At 47.8% G+C, this 17380-nt stretch overlaps 1 protein-coding gene across 1 annotated transcript; it reads left to right on the plus strand.

Annotated features, from left to right (window-relative positions):
- The first annotated feature begins 4754 nt into the window (after positions 1-4754).
- IL2RB (interleukin 2 receptor subunit beta) lies at positions 4755-16727 on the plus strand. Its single transcript, XM_064154802.1, has 9 exons — positions 4755-4836; positions 5165-5291; positions 6262-6367; positions 9031-9139; positions 10122-10270; positions 10579-10750; positions 12582-12678; positions 14482-14566; positions 15906-16727. The coding sequence occupies exons 1-9, from the start codon at positions 4755-4757 to the stop codon at positions 16725-16727; spliced, it is 1749 nt and encodes a 582-aa protein (XP_064010872.1).
- The last annotated feature ends 653 nt before the right edge of the window (positions 16728-17380 follow it).

Below are 17380 nucleotides of genomic sequence, written 5' to 3' on the forward strand. Positions count from 1 at the left end.
TGTGGGCAACCTGATCTAATGGAGGGTGTCCCGGCCCGTGGCAGGGGAGGTCGGAACTATATGATCCTTGGGGTCCTTTCCAACCCTGACAATTCTGTGAAGCCTCTCTCAGACTGGTAGTGTGAACAAACTCAGTGAGGAGCTGACTGATACACCCAGCAGTGGTTTCCCGTGGGGCCATATGTACAGGCTTCTTTCTTTCTTTCTTTTCTTTTTTCGGAGTAGAACCACAGTGTAAGGAGAATGTAAGAGCAGAGGTAGAAGGAGGTTGCAGTCTGAGAAGCGCAGGTATGCGCATGGCAGGAAATCCAATGCAAAGGTTAGAGCTCAAACAACATTGTTTGGAAAGTACCAAGAATAACCTACGGAGCTGCTAGAGACCTTTACAGCCTGCCCTGGCAGGAGGCAAAGCTTGATGGCCAGCAGGGCATCTCGTGCTCTCGCCTCCTGCTGGCTCTGTACCCTTCCCACTGCTCTGCTCCAGAGCAACATGGGGTCAGAGGACGCCAAGATGGATCTAATGAGCCTTCCACTGAGCTGAATCCCGGGGAGCTGAGTGGTTTGTAAACCACAGGCAAGGCAACCCAATTAGGCTGGGTCTCCAGACCCAGCTGAGAGCCAGCAAAGGGAAGGGATATGCCCAGCCTAACAACAGCTAATGTATTGATGAATCATGGGATAATTTGACGCCACTTCTGCATTTCACACTTCTCCAGTTCATCTCTGCCTTTCTGCAGGGTCTCAGTGCACACTGAGAGTGGGAAGTTTCAGCAGCGCTGCTCTTCTCTACTGAAAGCAGAGCAAGGGCGGAAAGGTGAGCCTGCAGGTGAGCACTTGGGGATTTTTACAACTTAAATTGCCTCCAAAACACTGATCTGACCCAAGCAATGGCTTCAACCAAACCTCCAACACCTCACACTTGCCTGCTGCTTTGACTCCAAACAACAGTGGTGACTAGTGGGTTTGCTTGTCTCAGTCACCATTATGGGGACAGGAAGGTAATCACAAGAACACTTCGCATGTGTTGCTGACAATGTGGTTTTGTTTGGCTTCTCACATTACGAGTGGCACCATTCCTAACAATGTCAGTGTGAAGGAGATAAGAAGTGCCAAATTCTCAGTACTGTGACATCTCTGGCAATCGAGTCTGAATCTTGTGCTGACAACAATTGTGTTTAGAATTATAGAATCACAGAACTGTGGAATCATAGAATGATTTGGGTTGGAAGGGACCTTTAAAGGTCATTAGGTCATCTAGTCTAAAGGTCTTAGAGGTCATCTAGTCCACCCTTGCAGTCCCCTTGTAGGGACATGTAACTAGATCAGGTTGCTCAGAGCCGCATTCAGCCTGACCTTGAATGTTTCCAGGGATGGGGCATCTACCACCTCTCTGGGCAACCTGTGCAGTGGTTCACCACACTCAGGATCAAAAAAATCTCTTCCTTATATCTAGTCTAAATCTACCCTTTTTAAGTTTTAAACCATTACCCCTTGTTGTGTCACAATAAGCCCTGCTATAAAAGATTGCATCTGTCGTTGTTGCAGGCCCCCTCTAAGTACTGAAAGGCTGCAATAAGATCTCCTTGGAGCCTTCTCTTCTCCAGGCTGAAGCAGCCCATCTCTGTCAGCCTTTCTTCAAGCGAAAGGTGGTTCAGGTTCTGTCAGATGGGGTCTGGACACAATCCTGGTATTGTGCCTGCATAGGAAAGCCTGTTTTATTTATGCCACAGGGTTCTTGCTCTGGCAAATTTTACACTGTTTCCAAATGTAATGAAACATGCTGAGGCATCTGTGTCTCTGTGCATCAATGTCTGGCTGGCTGTTAGCTGATCAGACCATTCCTTCTCCCTCCACACCTCTGGAAAAGTCAATCAGTTCCAGTCACAATTAGCAAAGAGACATATTCTTTACTGCTGTCAAGCAAAGGAGACCTAGCTCTCCATTAGGACCTTCACTGGGAAAGCCTTCATGCAACATCAGTTTTTAAAGGAAGCCCCATCTTCTAGAGCCCTCTAAAAGGAGCTGCCTTGCATGTTGATATTAACCTCTGGCAAATTTTGGTCAGCAAAATCTATTTGCCAGACCTGATCTTGGACTTTGAGCTGCTCTAGGAGAGAAAGAACACAGAGCACAGTGACCACTGTGTGTGTAAAAAGCGATTCTGATCATCTGGCCTCACACCAGGGACCACCTACATGCAGCCCAGACCAGACAGGAAACACAGTGTGATGCACTTCACAGAACTGCATTTGCCTATGGAAAAAGAGAGGTGTGGGGGTACCTGCATGCTTCTGCCTGCCTGTCTGTGCACCAGGCAAACACTAGGCTGTAGATTTGCGTCTTTGTGTCTGTCTTGGCTTGAGATGTGAAGGTAAAGTGTGCTGGGGAGGACATTTGCCTTTGGTGAAAGGATCTTCTGAGACTAAGGGTGCTCTGTGGGACCCGTGAGAGGTTGTCTGTTGGTGAAGGCATATGAAGCTTGGGGAGAAGGTAAAGATATTTCCTGTAACCTTGTCTGGCCTGTTGAATGGACAAGCCGCATCAAACAGGCACTGCAGCTGCTGCAGGGCGGTGTTGCCTGTCTGAAACAGATGTAGGGCTCAGCTCAGAGTGGGTGATTCTGTCTTCAGCAGAGCAATTGGGGTGCTTGGCTGGGTAGGTAGGCTGTGGGATGGGTGTTCCTGTGGTGTCACCCCATTTCTAACATGAGGGCTGCGCCTCAAGCTGGCTCACGCTCAGCACTGCCCTTATTCCACGCCTGCTCTAACCCGGAATGAGTCCTCTGAAAGTGGGGCACTGATGCAGAGGCTGGTTTCATTCTGGTGTTGTTTAGGTCAATGATTTTAGTTATTTTTCAGAAAGTGGTCCACAGTATTTCTACTGCAGGCAGTAGAGTTTCAAAGTAATCTGAGCGTCCCTGAGAACAATGCCAGTGATCTGTACGGGTGTACAGAACAGAAGGCTATGGAGGCAGTGTCCTAAGAGGACAGGTCCTTCTCTCTCTCTCCCTTTTGCTTCCTATCAATATCTATAACTGGTCCCAGTGTATCTGAGCACTGCAAGATAATACCTGATCCCTCCACCCTTGTTTCTGCACCTATTGCTTTAGCAGCAGGAAGTAGGACGTGGTTTGGGGCTTTTTATTCTCGGCCTCGCTAGCCCTTTCGATACTTCTGGGCCTCGTCTCAGTCTGACAAGGCAAGCAAGTGGCAGCTTCCTGTGCAAAGGTGAGAGGGAGAAGACAGAGACCAAGCACAGAGGAGAGGAATAGCTCCGCAGCAGAACTGTTGGGCTGGAGGCACCTTCCTTCTTGTGCCAGCGGCGCTGGCTGGCACTCGGACATGCGCTGAGCTGGGATATCCACCTCCATCCCTCCCTCTTTCTCCCTTCCCCGTCCATCACCTGCTTCTATCCGGCCCTTCAACTTGGTCTTCAGGGACTCCCTCCATCTGGACTATTCAGTGTCTGGAGCTGGAAGGTAAAGTGGGTGATGCCAGCTCTCTCCTACACGGGGGGGGCTGGTCTGAAAAGCGTATTGGAAGGAGTTTCAGTCTGACAAGCTGAATCTCACCACTGGGAAGGGCTGAGCACATATTTATCTCTCTGTCTCTCCACAGTCCTCTCAAATCATTGTCCACATCTCACAACCACACTGCCTGCTCTCTTTCCCTCTCTCTCTGCTTTGTTAATGTGCTGTCATCATGTTTACCTTCATCTGAACCTAATCTTTTATCAGAACGGGAACTGATGACATGCCTCATGCCAGCCCTTTACAAACCTTCTCTTCTTGCTCCCCTGGCAGTCCCAGTCTTATTTTGCTCTGCTCTGCTCTGCTCTGCCTGTGCTCCATACTTGCTCAGAGGTGAGGATGGTCCCTTCCACTGGCACACCTCAAGGTACAGGCATTCAGGTGGGTGGGGAGAGGGAGAGGCTTGGATGAGAAGCTCATAAGGCCAGTCTGTCTAATGCAGAGCTTGGCTGCTCAGGCTTTGTAAGACAAGGAGTCTCCCTCGGTGCCACAGGTGGATAAGGGGTGCTGCAGAATTCCCTAATTCCAAAATCCAGAGTTTCTGCTACATCTAAGAGGATGGCTTCTTCCGAATCGGTACAAGGTGTAGCTGTTGAAGGTGGTGCATGGTTTGTGTGTAACTGTGTAATAGTCTGTGATATAGTAAAATGTTTGCTTTCCAGAACCTGCTGAACTCCTCCTTCTCCCTGATTTCCCCTTCTGTCCCATACAAGCCATTCAAAATCTACCTCCTAAGCCATGAGCTCTGCAACTGCCTTCTGTCCGTTGCAGACAGAAACTCCCCTTGCTCAGCAAGCACTTACTTATTTCAGCCCTAGGGCTTACCAAAACCAGAAGCTCTTCAAAGCACAAGCCATGTGCAACCAAGGCAGCACTCTCTGCCTGAGTCAGCAAGCAGCCTGAGACAACACACACACAGACTGCTGTGCACCCATAGACACACTTCCAGAAGGCACTGCTCCTGCAAACAGACTCTCTGGGCTGCACCGAGAATGGTTTCTGTGCCGAGCAAAGCATGCAAGGCGGGAAAACAATGAGGTGCTGAAGGAAAAGCACAGAACATGGAGTGGAAGACATATGAGCTTCTGAGCCTGGAAGATTGGTGCTGTCTTTGAGCTCTGCCTCAGGACAGGGGATGTCTCCTGTGAGACAACATCTTCTTAATTTGCATTGCTGAGTTATACTGGGGGGGCACCTTCTCTCTTTCAGTGTGTCACCAGCACAGATGAAGCCTTCTTTGCTGCCTCTGTGTTACCTCTGGCTGTTCAGCATCCCACCTCTCTCACAGGCATCAGACTCAGCACAAGGTAAGAAACGATTCCCTTCACCCATGCCAGATGGGCAAGCAGGGAGAGGGATTCAGCTGGAAGACTGTATGTGCCATGGGACTCTGCTGTGCAGTGTTCGTGTTGTAACATGCAGCCAGAGGACACTGCAATAGTTACAGGTCTCTTAAGAGCACATCAATCTCCAAGGGCACACAGAATTGTCTCTGCCTTCCCTCTTGGAGATAGTTTTCCCAAAGAGGAGTCAATCTGTAATTTGGGATGAGGCAGATTTGTCTGGGGTGGTGATTGATGACAAATATCATTATTGCTTCAGCCACGTTGTTGTCCATCTCTTCTCTGCTGGCAGGTGTCTCCAGCCTAACTTGTTGGTATGACTCACGGGCAGCTCTATTCTGTGACTGGAACCCAATCAGGGACCTGCTTGAAGCACCATGCCATCTGGAGATTGTATCAAAGTTTGGTTTCTGTGGCAGGTGGGTGACTGGAGAGGCGGAGGAATGCCAATGCTTTGAATAAAAACTGTCCTGGCAACTTTGCCACTTCATGAAAATGCAGGTGTCCCCTCCCCAGGCCAGGCTAGAGCAGTCATAGAGCCGAAGGTCTTTGCCTTGAACTCTGTCTCTGACCCTGTGCTGGCTGAGATGCTGGCCACTGTTTCAGTGTTTGTCATCTGGCAGTCCCAAATTGTCTAGCACAGCCCATCTTCCAGCTCTATAGCTTTGCCTTTGTTTTCCAAAGAACATCTCTTCCTTGGTAGCCACCCTCTGGACTGAGACATCTTCAGTGGAGGAGGATGTACAGAGGTGGGGTGGAAGAGGGTGGAATTAAAGTTATACAGAGGCTAGGATAGGCTGGGATGTTTGCACCCTGAGTGATGATAAATTAAGGAAAATATAGTTTGCCCTGTCTTCCCTGGACATTTAATCTCTCTCACTTCCTGATGGTTGCTTCTCCCAGCAGAAGTGCAGGTATTGAGCTCTGTGGTAAAGGGTTGGACTTGATGATCTGTGAGGTCTCTTCCAACCTTGGTGATACTGTGATACTGTGATACTGTGATACTGCAGTGAGGGCTGACTGAGTCCCTGTGGTCTCAAACTATGACATCTCCAGCTAAGAGTTACCACCCTGACCCTGGGTGCCTGTCACAAAAAGAGGCTCAGCGTGGTTCTGGCAGGGGGTGGGTAGCTTGTGACTGTCACATAGACACCTCCAGTGAGGTTAGATGGGCAAATTTGTTCTGAGGCCTGGTGCATGGGACTGGAAAGCCAAAACACATCAGCCCATCGAACTTGGAGAGAAAGTGAGGTTGCATCCTTGTTGTAACCTGTTCAGCAATTCTGTGAGGATGCAAGATACTTCAAAAGGCCTTTGGTCTTACATGAAATTTGACTAAATACAAGCCAGCCTCCCTGTCTCACTGCAGTTCTCCTGCTTACGACACAGGTTAGGTCCCAGACTTGAAGAACGGAAGGAGCACTGTGAATTACCCAAAGCAGAACACACAACAGGACTGAGGAGGTGCATCAAGACCTTCAGCAAAGACAATAATGTGAGTAACTCATCTGGGATGTCCTGGCTAGTGACAAGTTGGCAAGGATTTGTATGTGGATTTGGGGTGTATAAACAGCATGACACCCAGGAGCAGTATCAAAAGCCCAAACCTAGTCCCTGACTCCAACTGTGGAGCTGGGCTTGATGCTGTGTGTGGTTGATATACATCATCTCTGTGGGTGCACCTGCAGGAAGGACTGACTTCTTTGTGGTTTGGGCCATGCTGACCAGATATGTGCAGAAGAGGTGCAGGACAGATGGATCACATGCAGTGTCCCTATCATAACTCAGTCATCTGTGTTTGGCCTTCCTCTCTGGAGAGATGGACATCACCACCAGCTCTGAGGTCACCTCTTGATTTCATTTTCCTTGATGAGAGCAGTACCATCTTCCAGATTATTAACTACTGTGAAGTTTGGTTAGATGTGTCAAATGCAAGATGCAACAGCAACACATCCCTGGAGCTAATGGTGATGTAAATATGTTACCTACTATACTTAATTTAAATCAGTCCTTTTATAGACTCATTACATATCTCATAGAATGGTACAATCATTCAGGTTGGAAAAGACCCTTGAGATGATAAGGTCCAACCGTTAAGTCTACTCTACCAAGTTCACCACTAAACTATATTGCTAAGTGCCACATCTAAACACATCCAGACACGTTGGAAGGGACTCTTGGGGGCCATCTCCTCCAATACTCCTGCAGTGGGCAGGGACATCCCCAACTAGATTAGGTTGTTCAGGGCTCCATCAAGTTTGATCTTGAATATCTCCAGGCACAGGGCCTCCACTACCTCCCTGGGCAGCCTGTTCTATTGCTTAACTGCTCTTTCAGTGAAAATGTTTTCTTTTATGTCCAGCCTCAGCATCCTCTGGTGCAGCTTGAAGCCGTTGCCTCTTATTCTATCACTAATTACCTGTGAGAAGAGACCAGCACCTACCTCTTTACATTGTCTTTTCAGGTAGTTGTAGAGGGTGATAACGTCTCCCCTCAGCCTCCTTTTCCTCAAACTAAACAGTCCTGGTTCCCTCAGCCGCCCTTGGTAAAACTTACTCTCTAAGTCCTTCACCAGCATAGCTGCTTAGTCCCTCAGTCTTTTCTGGGGTTACTGCAGTCCTTGTGTGCCAGGGTTTGAACAGGATTGAGCAGAACTGAGCAGAGCTGAATAGTCTGAGAAAATAAGGAGAGTAAGCAGGATTGAGTAATTGAACTGATAAGGAGGCACAGCTGCAGAGGGGTGGCCTTGGGAGGCTGGCAGAGAAGCTGCTATCTGTAGCTGAGCTGTTGGTCAGCCCTGGCAACAAGAAATGTTGTGGCTAAGTTGCTGCAAAGGGGGGTTAAGGAGGGTAGTTGGTCAGGTCTGCCTGTGTGCGTGTGGACAGCCCATTTCTGCCCATGTGAGCCTAACAAAGTACATACCCCTGTACTCAACTCCATTATATAGGTATCAGGCTTAGCTTCAGTAAATGGATTGACCATTATGCATCACACTGGTGTAAGCCTGGTGTCTCTGCCTCTCCCACGCAGCCTAGAGGAGAGGCCAACTCGACACTTGTGTTTTCAGAAAGACCCTCACCCATACATGAGCTGATTCCCCTTATTAAGTCACAGCTAGTTCTAACAGCAGAAAAGCTTTCTTACATCTGCACATCCATCCTGTGCAAAGACAAATTGCATGGTTGGGAAATGGCTGCAGCCTTTTCATTCTAATCAAGCTAATTTCCCTATTGCATATTTAATACCACGTGGTGCAGGTGGCCTTTTAATAGCATTGCATTTCAAGAGTAATATTTGATACTATCGTCTCAGGCTTGCCAATGAACACAGAGTGTTAGAATAAAAACAGGTTTTCTCAATAACTGCCACCCAGAGAAAGCATGAGTGATATTTTCCTGCTTAGACAGCACATTCAGCCACCCTAGCAAGCAAGCATACCACAATATTTTGTGCCCTGCTTGCCAATGAACAGACAGTCCAACGTAAATCTAGAGCAGGATACATTTAGGCTGGACATTAGGACAGTCTTTATAATTAGGGTAGTGAAGTACTGGAACAGGATGCCCAGAGAGGTGGCAGAGGCCCCATCCCTGGAGATATGCCAGATTAAACTTGATGGAGCCCTGAGCAACCTGATCTAGTTGGGGATCTAGTTGCTCACTGCAGGGAGGTTGGACATGACCTTCAAAGGTCCTTTCCAAAGCAATGCATTCTGTGATTCTAATTAGTGATCGAACAAGAAGGAATGGCCTCAAGCTGTGACTAGGTAGGTTTAGACTAGATATTAGGGAAAAAAAAACCACACAGAAAGAGTGGTCAGGCATTGGAATGGGCTGCCCAGGGAGGTGGTTGAGTCACCAACCCTGGATGTGTTTAAAAGTTGTTTGAATGTGGTGCTTGGGGATGTGGTTTAGGGTGGACCTTGTACAGTAGGGATATCAGTCGGACTTAGTGATCCTGAGGGTCTTTTCCAACCTGAATGTTTCTGTGATTCTATGAAATCTTTGGCTCCTCTCTTACAACTGAGGCTTATGCTTTTCAGCCACAACAATATTTATTTTCAAGTGCTCCTAAACCTCTTATACACAGGCAGTGTTTAGAAATATGAATGCTACCTGGTGAGGCTTCAGCGTCACTGACAGCAAACTCTCCTTGCAGACGCAATGCTTCACCGCTGCCGACTGCCTTACCGTGTCTGTGCGTTGCCAGCTGGGAGACAACCAGTCTATACCTGCACAGATAGAAGATTTCAGACCACTTGCAAATAGTGAGTACTCATCTGTCTCAAAGTCTCTGAAGCTTCCCCACAAAATGATAGGTAACTTCTCCTCCCCATGCAGCACTCATAGCTGCTTTTAGACTTGCATCCCTCCCTTGTCCTGTGCTAGGACCAGCACAGAGATCCATGTTTACTCCTGCCACTTGCACCTCTAATAAGCAGTGTCACAGCAGCCACTTACAGCCCTGTCCTGTGTCTGAGGCACTTTTAAATAAGAGTGCTTTGCACTATGAGTTCTGGCTTCAAGCACAACTCATCGACATCTCAGATGACTTCCTAAGAAAGGCATGCTGAAAGAAGCACAGAGGGAAAGCCTCACTGCTCTTCCCCTGCCCCTCCTACCAGACATGTGCTTCCACCCTCCTTTCAGCCAATTTTGGCATGCACCAGTCCTTGCTGAAAGGGTTCAAATCACTAATCCAGAAGAATATCTCTCTGTGCCCTTTCTATGCTGGACACGTGCACTTACCTGTCTCATGAAGATGTCCAATAGAGATGCTTCAAGGTGAGCTGTAAGAAGGCATGGTTGGAGTCAAGGATTGGGAAGGACCAGCCTAGACAGTCTGTGTAACTCAGTCCCCTTGTGGCTGTAGCTCTACAAAAGGACAGTTGGGAAGTATCTGTTTCCCCAAAAATGCTCCATTCCTGTCCCTAGAATTGCTCTGTGGATGACCCCTACGAGGTAGGATGCATGGATGTGTTTGATTGCACTGACTGTAGGGATCACTCTCACAGGCTCAGGGAGGAGCTGCCTTTCATGTGGTTTGGAGACAAAGGCCTTTTGCTGCCAGCAGCAGTGGGAAAGGAGGAGGAACAGAGGCAGGGAGCTCACTAACCATCTTGTGTGGGTGTGGCTGACTGGAATCTGTAAGCACAGCCAAGGCATCACTGCTGCACTGAGCTTTGCAATGGAGTCCTGTTCTGGACAGACACTGTGGAGGTATCAGTCCTGCTCCTTCTCTTTTCCCAGTAAAGCTGAGGCCTCCAGGAAATCTTCAGCTCATTAGCAGAAATGAAAACACCTACAACTTGACGTGGAGCCTAAACATTTCCTCTCACTATTTGGACGGGGAGAGGGAATATCAAGTTCGCTACCGAACCATGACTCAGTCCTGGGAGGTGAGTACAGAGGTGGCTAATGGGACCTGTCATCATATGAATCCTGGGTCTTCTTTACATCACCCAGGACTTTTGCTTTCACAAAGAAACCCAGACAGCTCCAAGACAGATCTGAAAGGGATTAAAAAAATAAAACAAACTTATAAAAAACAAAGCAAAGAAGAATCTTCCACCAGGGTGGATGAACAGTGCATGAGCTTTAAAAATCTGGGGAAAGTCTTCTCTTAGGGCAAGAACCTTGGAAGAGATGGGGATGTGAGGCTGTAAACCAGCTTACTGATGATGCTTTGATTTTGCCTTATTCCCAGGAGGCCAGGAACTTAACCATTGCACAGGACCAGATGTGGATGGTGTTTGAGAGCCTCACACCCAACTTGAAGTATGAGGCAGCTGTCCGTGCGCGGCCGAGTGTCGCAAGTCACTGCAAAGGCGTGTGGAGTGACTGGAGTGAGCCAGTACTCTGGAGGACACCAGCTGGCCGTAAGCATCAAAGTCAGGCAGTTTGACTTGGAGGGGAGGGAAAACAACGTAGCAGAGCCAAAGCAGGCTGCTGAGAAGCTGGAGTAAGATGGGCAGAGAGGATTATGTTGACCAAAGAGCAATCAAAAGGTTGGAAACGACCTGCCTCTCCTAATACGCTAGGTCAGGCTAGCCCAACACGGGCTTTCTGACTTCCAGAAGCCAGCCAAAATTCACAAGATGTAAATCAGAGACTGCTTTCTCAGGGCGTTCAGGCCAGATGTCTGGCCTGCAGAAGCAGTGGCCAGGACTGGCATTTTGCCAGGTGCCAATGTGACCTAGGAGCATAAAATGCAGCTTTCTAAAGTGGCCTGGTCCATCGAAGTCACTGATCAGCGAAGCGTAGTGAAAGAGCATGCTCAGCTCCTGAACCAAGGGACACCTAAGCCTACAAAGTCTCATGGAGCATGGAAATGACTTGCATGCATGTTAAGCCCTTCCCAAAAGGATCTGCTGAGACTTCCATCAGTCGTTGCCGTGAACCACAGCATGGGATATACCTCCAGCCTTGAAAGGCAGTGCCCTGAGCAAGTCCATTCAGTGAATCATCGGTGGTGCCTGTGGTGCCTCCGTCATTTCTTTTCTGAAAAATAAGCAGGAAAAGGTTGTTCCTTCTCATGTCCCCCCCTCTCTGCCCCTGCTCACCCCCTCCCTGTTGTGCCTGGTGCTGGTATAAACAGAGAAACTATGTTTAGAAAGGGCACTGTGTTGCTGTGGCGATCAAATTTTGACAGTGTATGATGTCAGTGAATAGGATACAGCCGCAACCAGTTGTCATGGCAACCAAGACCCAAAGATAACCAGGGTACCAGAGGCAGAAGAGACAAAGTGATCTGAGCAGCATCTCAAGGACAGGCAAAGAATGAATGCCCTAAAAATGTATCCTCCGTCTTTTATTGTGTTCTGCTCCCTCACAACTACTCCAGAGATGCTCTGCAGGCCCAGACCAAGGGACACTAGGGATGGAGGGAGGGGAGGGGGCAGGCAGGAGAGAGAGTCACCAGAATAGAAAGACCAAGCAAATGTACACTGGGGAGAAGCATATGAAAGAGATTAAGAAAAGTTTGAGCTGGTGCCAGACAAGCCTGAGCAGTGCTGGCAGCATTGGCAATGTGGGAAGTCAGTCTTTTTTTCCTAACCCTGCAGTCCAAGTACTAAAATCTGGTGGAAAGCTGTAACTTAAAGGCCTCTTAAAACTTCCTTGCACCTCTCCAAAGAAATGAGCCAGCCCCTTGACCCCTAACCTTCTCCATCCTTGGTCCTCCTTCCTTCTCAAATACCCACGAATCCTATGACTTTGTCTTCCCCCAGTAACTCTTAATTTTGTTTCAAGTCTCAAATTCCACTTAACCTTGATTTGCTTTTCCTTGCAACAAGGCAGACAGGTTGATAAACACTTCAACCAGTAGACTATGGCACTTCATCTGTGGCAACCTCCAGCTGTGGTGCAGTTATGAGCAGGGAGTTCAAGCTGTTCAGCACAAATCATCTATTGAGCAATGTCAAGTAGACTCAGAAACTTACGTCAGCTCCAAGGCATCCTAAGCTGCACAGCACAACTCTGTTACTTGACCTGTATAACTGATGCAGTAAAATACAATTATCTTGTGCTATCTTCTCTTACTGTAATATATTATTGCATTATAATGCTGCAATATTGTCATATTATATAAAGGTATTAAAAGAGGCTCACTCTGATTACTTTTAACAGCCATGGAAGGGCTGCAAGTCCTATATCTAGAACTCTGGTTAAATTTTCACAGCAATCCCCTTCCTCTCTTTTGTCTTGCAGAAACATCCCAGACAGTCCTGCCAGTTCTTGTAGTGAGCACTTGCATCGTTGTGGTCATTGTGACTGCTTTCTTTATTAACTTACGGACTCTGAAATGGTAAATGAGAATCAAGTTTCCCTTTCTGTTCCTCTCCCGTATCTTGTGTGTCTTCTCAAAGCTCAGTTATTTTCCACTTGGCATTATTCAGGGTAGAAAGTGACTTAAAGACATGATTTATAGTTCAGCCTTTTGACATTTTTCTGGGGACATATATTGCCACCCAAGATGATGTGGTTTTGCCACCGTCATCATATTGTGCCTTGCTCCCGTGACCTGGTGCCATGCCTTGGCTGAATTAAAAACAGCTGCCTCAATATTTCTGTTGCCCAAGGGTCAAATTTGTGTTCCCTGGCAAGGATGCACCGAAATTGCCTCTCAAACAGCATGCCACTGCATTGAGCACTCCCTCAGTAGAGAGAAACAAGCAAGCCTATGTACCATTACCTTCTCATTTAAACACTCCAGCAAGAGCTCAGATGATATTTGGTCTGTGGGTAAAACTCCTGAATGAGGAGTACAATTCTTCCGCTCCCTGGTCTGTGCACTCCTGAAGCATCTGGTCACGTGTTGGTAAACACCTGTATGATGCTTTAAAGACCTCTCTGCCAGCTTTTCTACCCAGACACTGCTTTTGGCCAGGACTGAAAGTGTCTCACGATGTTAACCCTGCGCAGTAATAGAGGGTGAGATGCCAGCATGGCAAGGTTAGAAGTAGCCACAGGTTTTCTCATCCCAGGATAAGGAGAAGGAAGCAGAGTGCTGATGTTCATGGCAGGGAGCCAGGAGAAACGTTCTCAGGGATGAGGCAACAGAGGCTGGATGGCTTCTCTATAAGCAAAGAAAGAGTGTTGAAAGTAGCTAGATAGCAGAGGGATAGTGAGAAAGTCGCTGGTCACTGTGCTTTACCTTGAGTCATAACATAAAGATAAGGAAGTGCTAGCTGTGTGGCACAGAGAGATGAAAAAGCCTCCTGTCTCCACAGAGCGTAATTAACCTAAGGCAACTGAATGGAGGATAATGCTGAGGTAAGATTCAAGAAAGGATTAGACATGCATGAATAAAAATAGCATCTGCAGTGATGTAAGGTAGTTTATATGCAAGAACTAGCAAATTCTAATGCTTCAGAGAGTACACTCATTGCCTCCAGAGGTCAAGAGGGTCTTTCCCCAGAGCATCCCACAGCAAAGCTTCAGAAAAGAGCTGACAGGATCAGCCAACATCTCTGAGGCACTGAGAAGCAGGTTAGATAACTGCATTCTGCCTCAGGATGACAACACACTGGTTCCAGTAAAGTAAAGGCCTCCAGACTGATACAAGGCATACTTGAATGGCTTACACAGCCAGTGTGTCCTAGCTAGACCATGCAGCACCTTGCTAACAGGACAGAAAGTTGTGTCACAGCTTTGCCAGTGATGGCAGTCAGGCCGTGTGGTCCCCTGAGTCCCTGTGGTGGCAGCAAAAAAAGAATGGGCAGCTCACAGCAGCTGGAGCTCAGAAACAAGGGAGACCTGCCCAGCTTGCCATCAGGACAGGGGCTTAGTGGGAGAGGTTAAGGTGACCATCCAAGGGATGGAAGAAGGCAGTGAACTCTTGATTATTCTTCCCTAAGGAAAAAGCTGAGGGCAGTTTTCCAATGCCATGTTTAACCATTTCATCTCTCTACATCTCATCCACCAGCTACTGTATTTCAGTACCTCACTTCAGAGCAAGGAGACCACTCAGACTTGCTCCTGTTTTGCCTTTCCCCCACATCAGGGTAGCAGCCATAGGCTGTGATGCTCATTCCTGCCCCCACCACAGTTACAGAGAGGTCCAGATCATGACCTGCTTTATTCCTCTTTCTTGTTCTCTTTTCTCAAGGTTTAAGAAGATTCTGAAAATTCACATCCCAGACCCTGAGAAATTCTTTCCCCCACTCGTTTCAGTCCACGGAGGTGACATTCAGGTATGGGGTTGGGGATGGAGCCATGTAATTGTGATGGTCAAATGAGGGAAAGCAGAGTCTGGCTGCACATGTGTGGGGCAGGCAGCCAGTTGTCAGACCCACATGTGCCTGTAGCATCAGCTGCTGAGTTTGTCTCTCTCCAAGTTTTAATTTCTGACCTTCCAAAACCTGACACTCAGCTGAGAAATCTCTAATTACAGAACTGAGAAATGGCAAACCACTAAAACCTCAGCACCCTGCTTCAGTGATGGGGAGCCTGAGTGAAAAGAAGGGACTTCTTGACCTCTCAGATCTCCTTCTACCCTGCATTGGTCCCTTCCAGGCTCCTCCAGGCTGCTCGGCTTTTCCCTAGATTTCCTATTGCACTCCCCTCCTCCTGGCTGTGAGCCTTTCCTCTGCTCCTAATGTGAGTTGTCATTACACTGGATGGCACTTATCTGTCTTCTGCATTCTTGTTGTCTCTTCCCCTTCTTTCTCCATGCTCATTCTCTCCCTTCTCCTAATCTCTCTGTGCATATGGGTAGCTGCAAGGAGACAATTACCATTCTGTGCAGTATTAAAGGCAGTGTCAAATCCAAGACGTGGGAGGTGATGCCAAAGGGCATCTTGCTTGAAGAAGGATGTCCAGAGGACAGCAAAGCTTTGGAAAATTCTAAGTGTAAAAAGTCTTAGAAAGCTTATACTTAGAGGGAGAGAGTGCAGGGGTGTGCAGCAGGCACTGAAGATACTTCCTCGGTGCAGAAAGAAGCACAAAAAACGTTACTGACCATAAAGGTAATGAAACTGACTGTTACCAAACCCAGGTTGTTTCAAAGAATAATAATGCACTGCAGGATGTCAGTCACAGAGAGTGTGGAAATCAAGGCTCAAGGAGCCTGGAAGAGCACTTTAGACATGAAATCTGCACAGGCACGTATACCAGAAACTGGTTCAGCACCTAGGAATGAAGATTGCATGAGGCACATCTCAGTACTGCTTTCAATGTTTCACCCTTCATTTCACCTTACAGGCTTTCCAATATTTTTCTTCCTTTCACTCTAACCCTCTGTCTTCTGCTCCCCCCTTTCACTCTAACCCTCTGTCTTCTGCTCCCCCCTCCAAAAATCTCCAGGCATAGGTTTGCCAGACCTGCTATTTCAAAGTGGCAGAAAGATACACTCTCTGAAAATCCTGCAGCTGAGATATCATTAGTGTGAGTTTTCCTCCCCACCACCTCCATCAGCTCTTGCTTGGAGAGAGAAAAGGTCACACAACTGCTTTGGGCACCCAGGAGAGCAAACCTCACTGAGTGTTATGATTTGGGCATAACAGTCTCTTTCCTGCATTTCTTTCCCATCAGAAATGGCTTTCCTCACCATTCTCCACATCTTCCTACTGTGTGAACAGCACAACCCCAGAGATCTCCAGGCTCGAGGTTATGCAGAAGAATGACCAAGAATCCCAGTTTCTACTTTCCAAGGGAACCTTGGCTCCTGATCCTCCCAAAGAAACCAGTGGGCACTCTGTATCCAGCTGCTTCACCAACCAAGGCTACTTCTTCTTCCATCTTTCCAACTCCTTTGAGATTGAGCCCTGTCAGGTCTACTTCACCTATGAGCCTTTCACCCAGGAAGGTAGTGGCAGTGAGGATGAAGAGTCTTACCATGCTCTCCCCTCTCCAGACCTCTGCACAGTGGCAGAGGACATGCCCGTGCTATCCCACAACTTTCTTCACTGTATCAAGTCAAGCCAGGGCTTCCAGAACAGCTCTGTTGTGAATGAAACAGGAAGTGAAGCCCAGGGGGACATGGTTATTTCTGTAGCTCTCTGTTCAAGTGAAGGCACCTCGCCATCAGCAGCTCTGAAACAGGATGAGAAGGTGATGGACAAAGCAGCTTTACATCCTGATGAGTCCATGTGCCAGCAGGACACTGATTTTTCCGCTCCATCAGACCTGCAGGACAGTGACAGTATGGATGCAGCAGAGGGGAGCAGGGAGGCAGGCCCTCCAGCTGACCCCTGCACACCAGCAGCACATGCTACCTCTTCTTCCTCTCAACCTCTAAAGCAAAGCCAGGATGAGGACCCATGCAGAACAACCTTCTCTAGCCAAGTCCCAAACACTGGTGCCTACCTTTCTCTGAGGGACCTCCAAAGCCAGTACAGCCATGGCTCTGTCTAGGATTTGCCTGGAGGAAAGCCATAGGTAGAAAAGGCTTTCTCTGCAGGGAGAGTTAGATGGACAGTGTTTCTATTCAGGACATGAATGACTTCTGCATCAAACCCACTGGAATTATTCTTTAATGAGGCTGAAGAACACAGTTACTGTAGAGGGCTGCAAAACCAGAAAAGAGATAGGAGGGACACAGTATAAATTCATGGATGGCTACATGGGTAGCACTAGTTCCCAAAGTAGAGTTGGTGAAACAGATCACTGGAAATGGGAGGACATTTTCCATGGATAATCTGGCTAGTGGACAATAAAGCAACACGTGGAGAATGATAAAGGCATTAAAGATGTCCAGTGGCTACTCAGCTACCAGAGACACAGAAGCTTGGCATACAGGCCAACAAGAACTCTCCTTTATAACTGAACCTGTTTCTCTGCTATTGCTGTATGTGATGGCATAGAAACCACACTGCTCAAGCAGCATTCCAAATCTCACCAGCATTCTCTTTCCTCCCTAGCTCCCAGCAGGCAGCTGTGCAAGCACTTCCATGCTCTGCATCTTGGTGTAAAATAGCACTCAGCTTTGAGGCTGAGCAGGCACATGACCCATTTGCCTCATTCCAGCCTAAAAACCTCTAGTGGGAGGAAGAAAGGCATGAAGAGGT

The sequence above is a fragment of the Pogoniulus pusillus genome, chromosome 15 (assembly GCF_015220805.1).
Source record: "Pogoniulus pusillus isolate bPogPus1 chromosome 15, bPogPus1.pri, whole genome shotgun sequence".
Taxonomy (NCBI): domain Eukaryota; kingdom Metazoa; phylum Chordata; class Aves; order Piciformes; family Lybiidae; genus Pogoniulus; species Pogoniulus pusillus.

What these genes read in the sequence shown, in the direction of transcription:
- IL2RB (XM_064154802.1), top strand. Translation starts at nt 4,755, where the DNA reads ATGAAGCCTTCTTTGCTGCCTCTGTGTTACCTCTGGCTGTTCAGCATC. An exon ending in AAGTTTGGTTTCTGTGGCAG is followed by an intron (nt 5,292 to 6,261) that starts GTGGGTGACTGG and finishes CTTACGACACAG; the next exon opens with GTTAGGTCCCAGACTTGAAG. An exon ending in AACTTACGGACTCTGAAATG is followed by an intron (nt 12,679 to 14,481) that starts GTAAATGAGAAT and finishes TCTTTTCTCAAG; the next exon opens with GTTTAAGAAGATTCTGAAAA.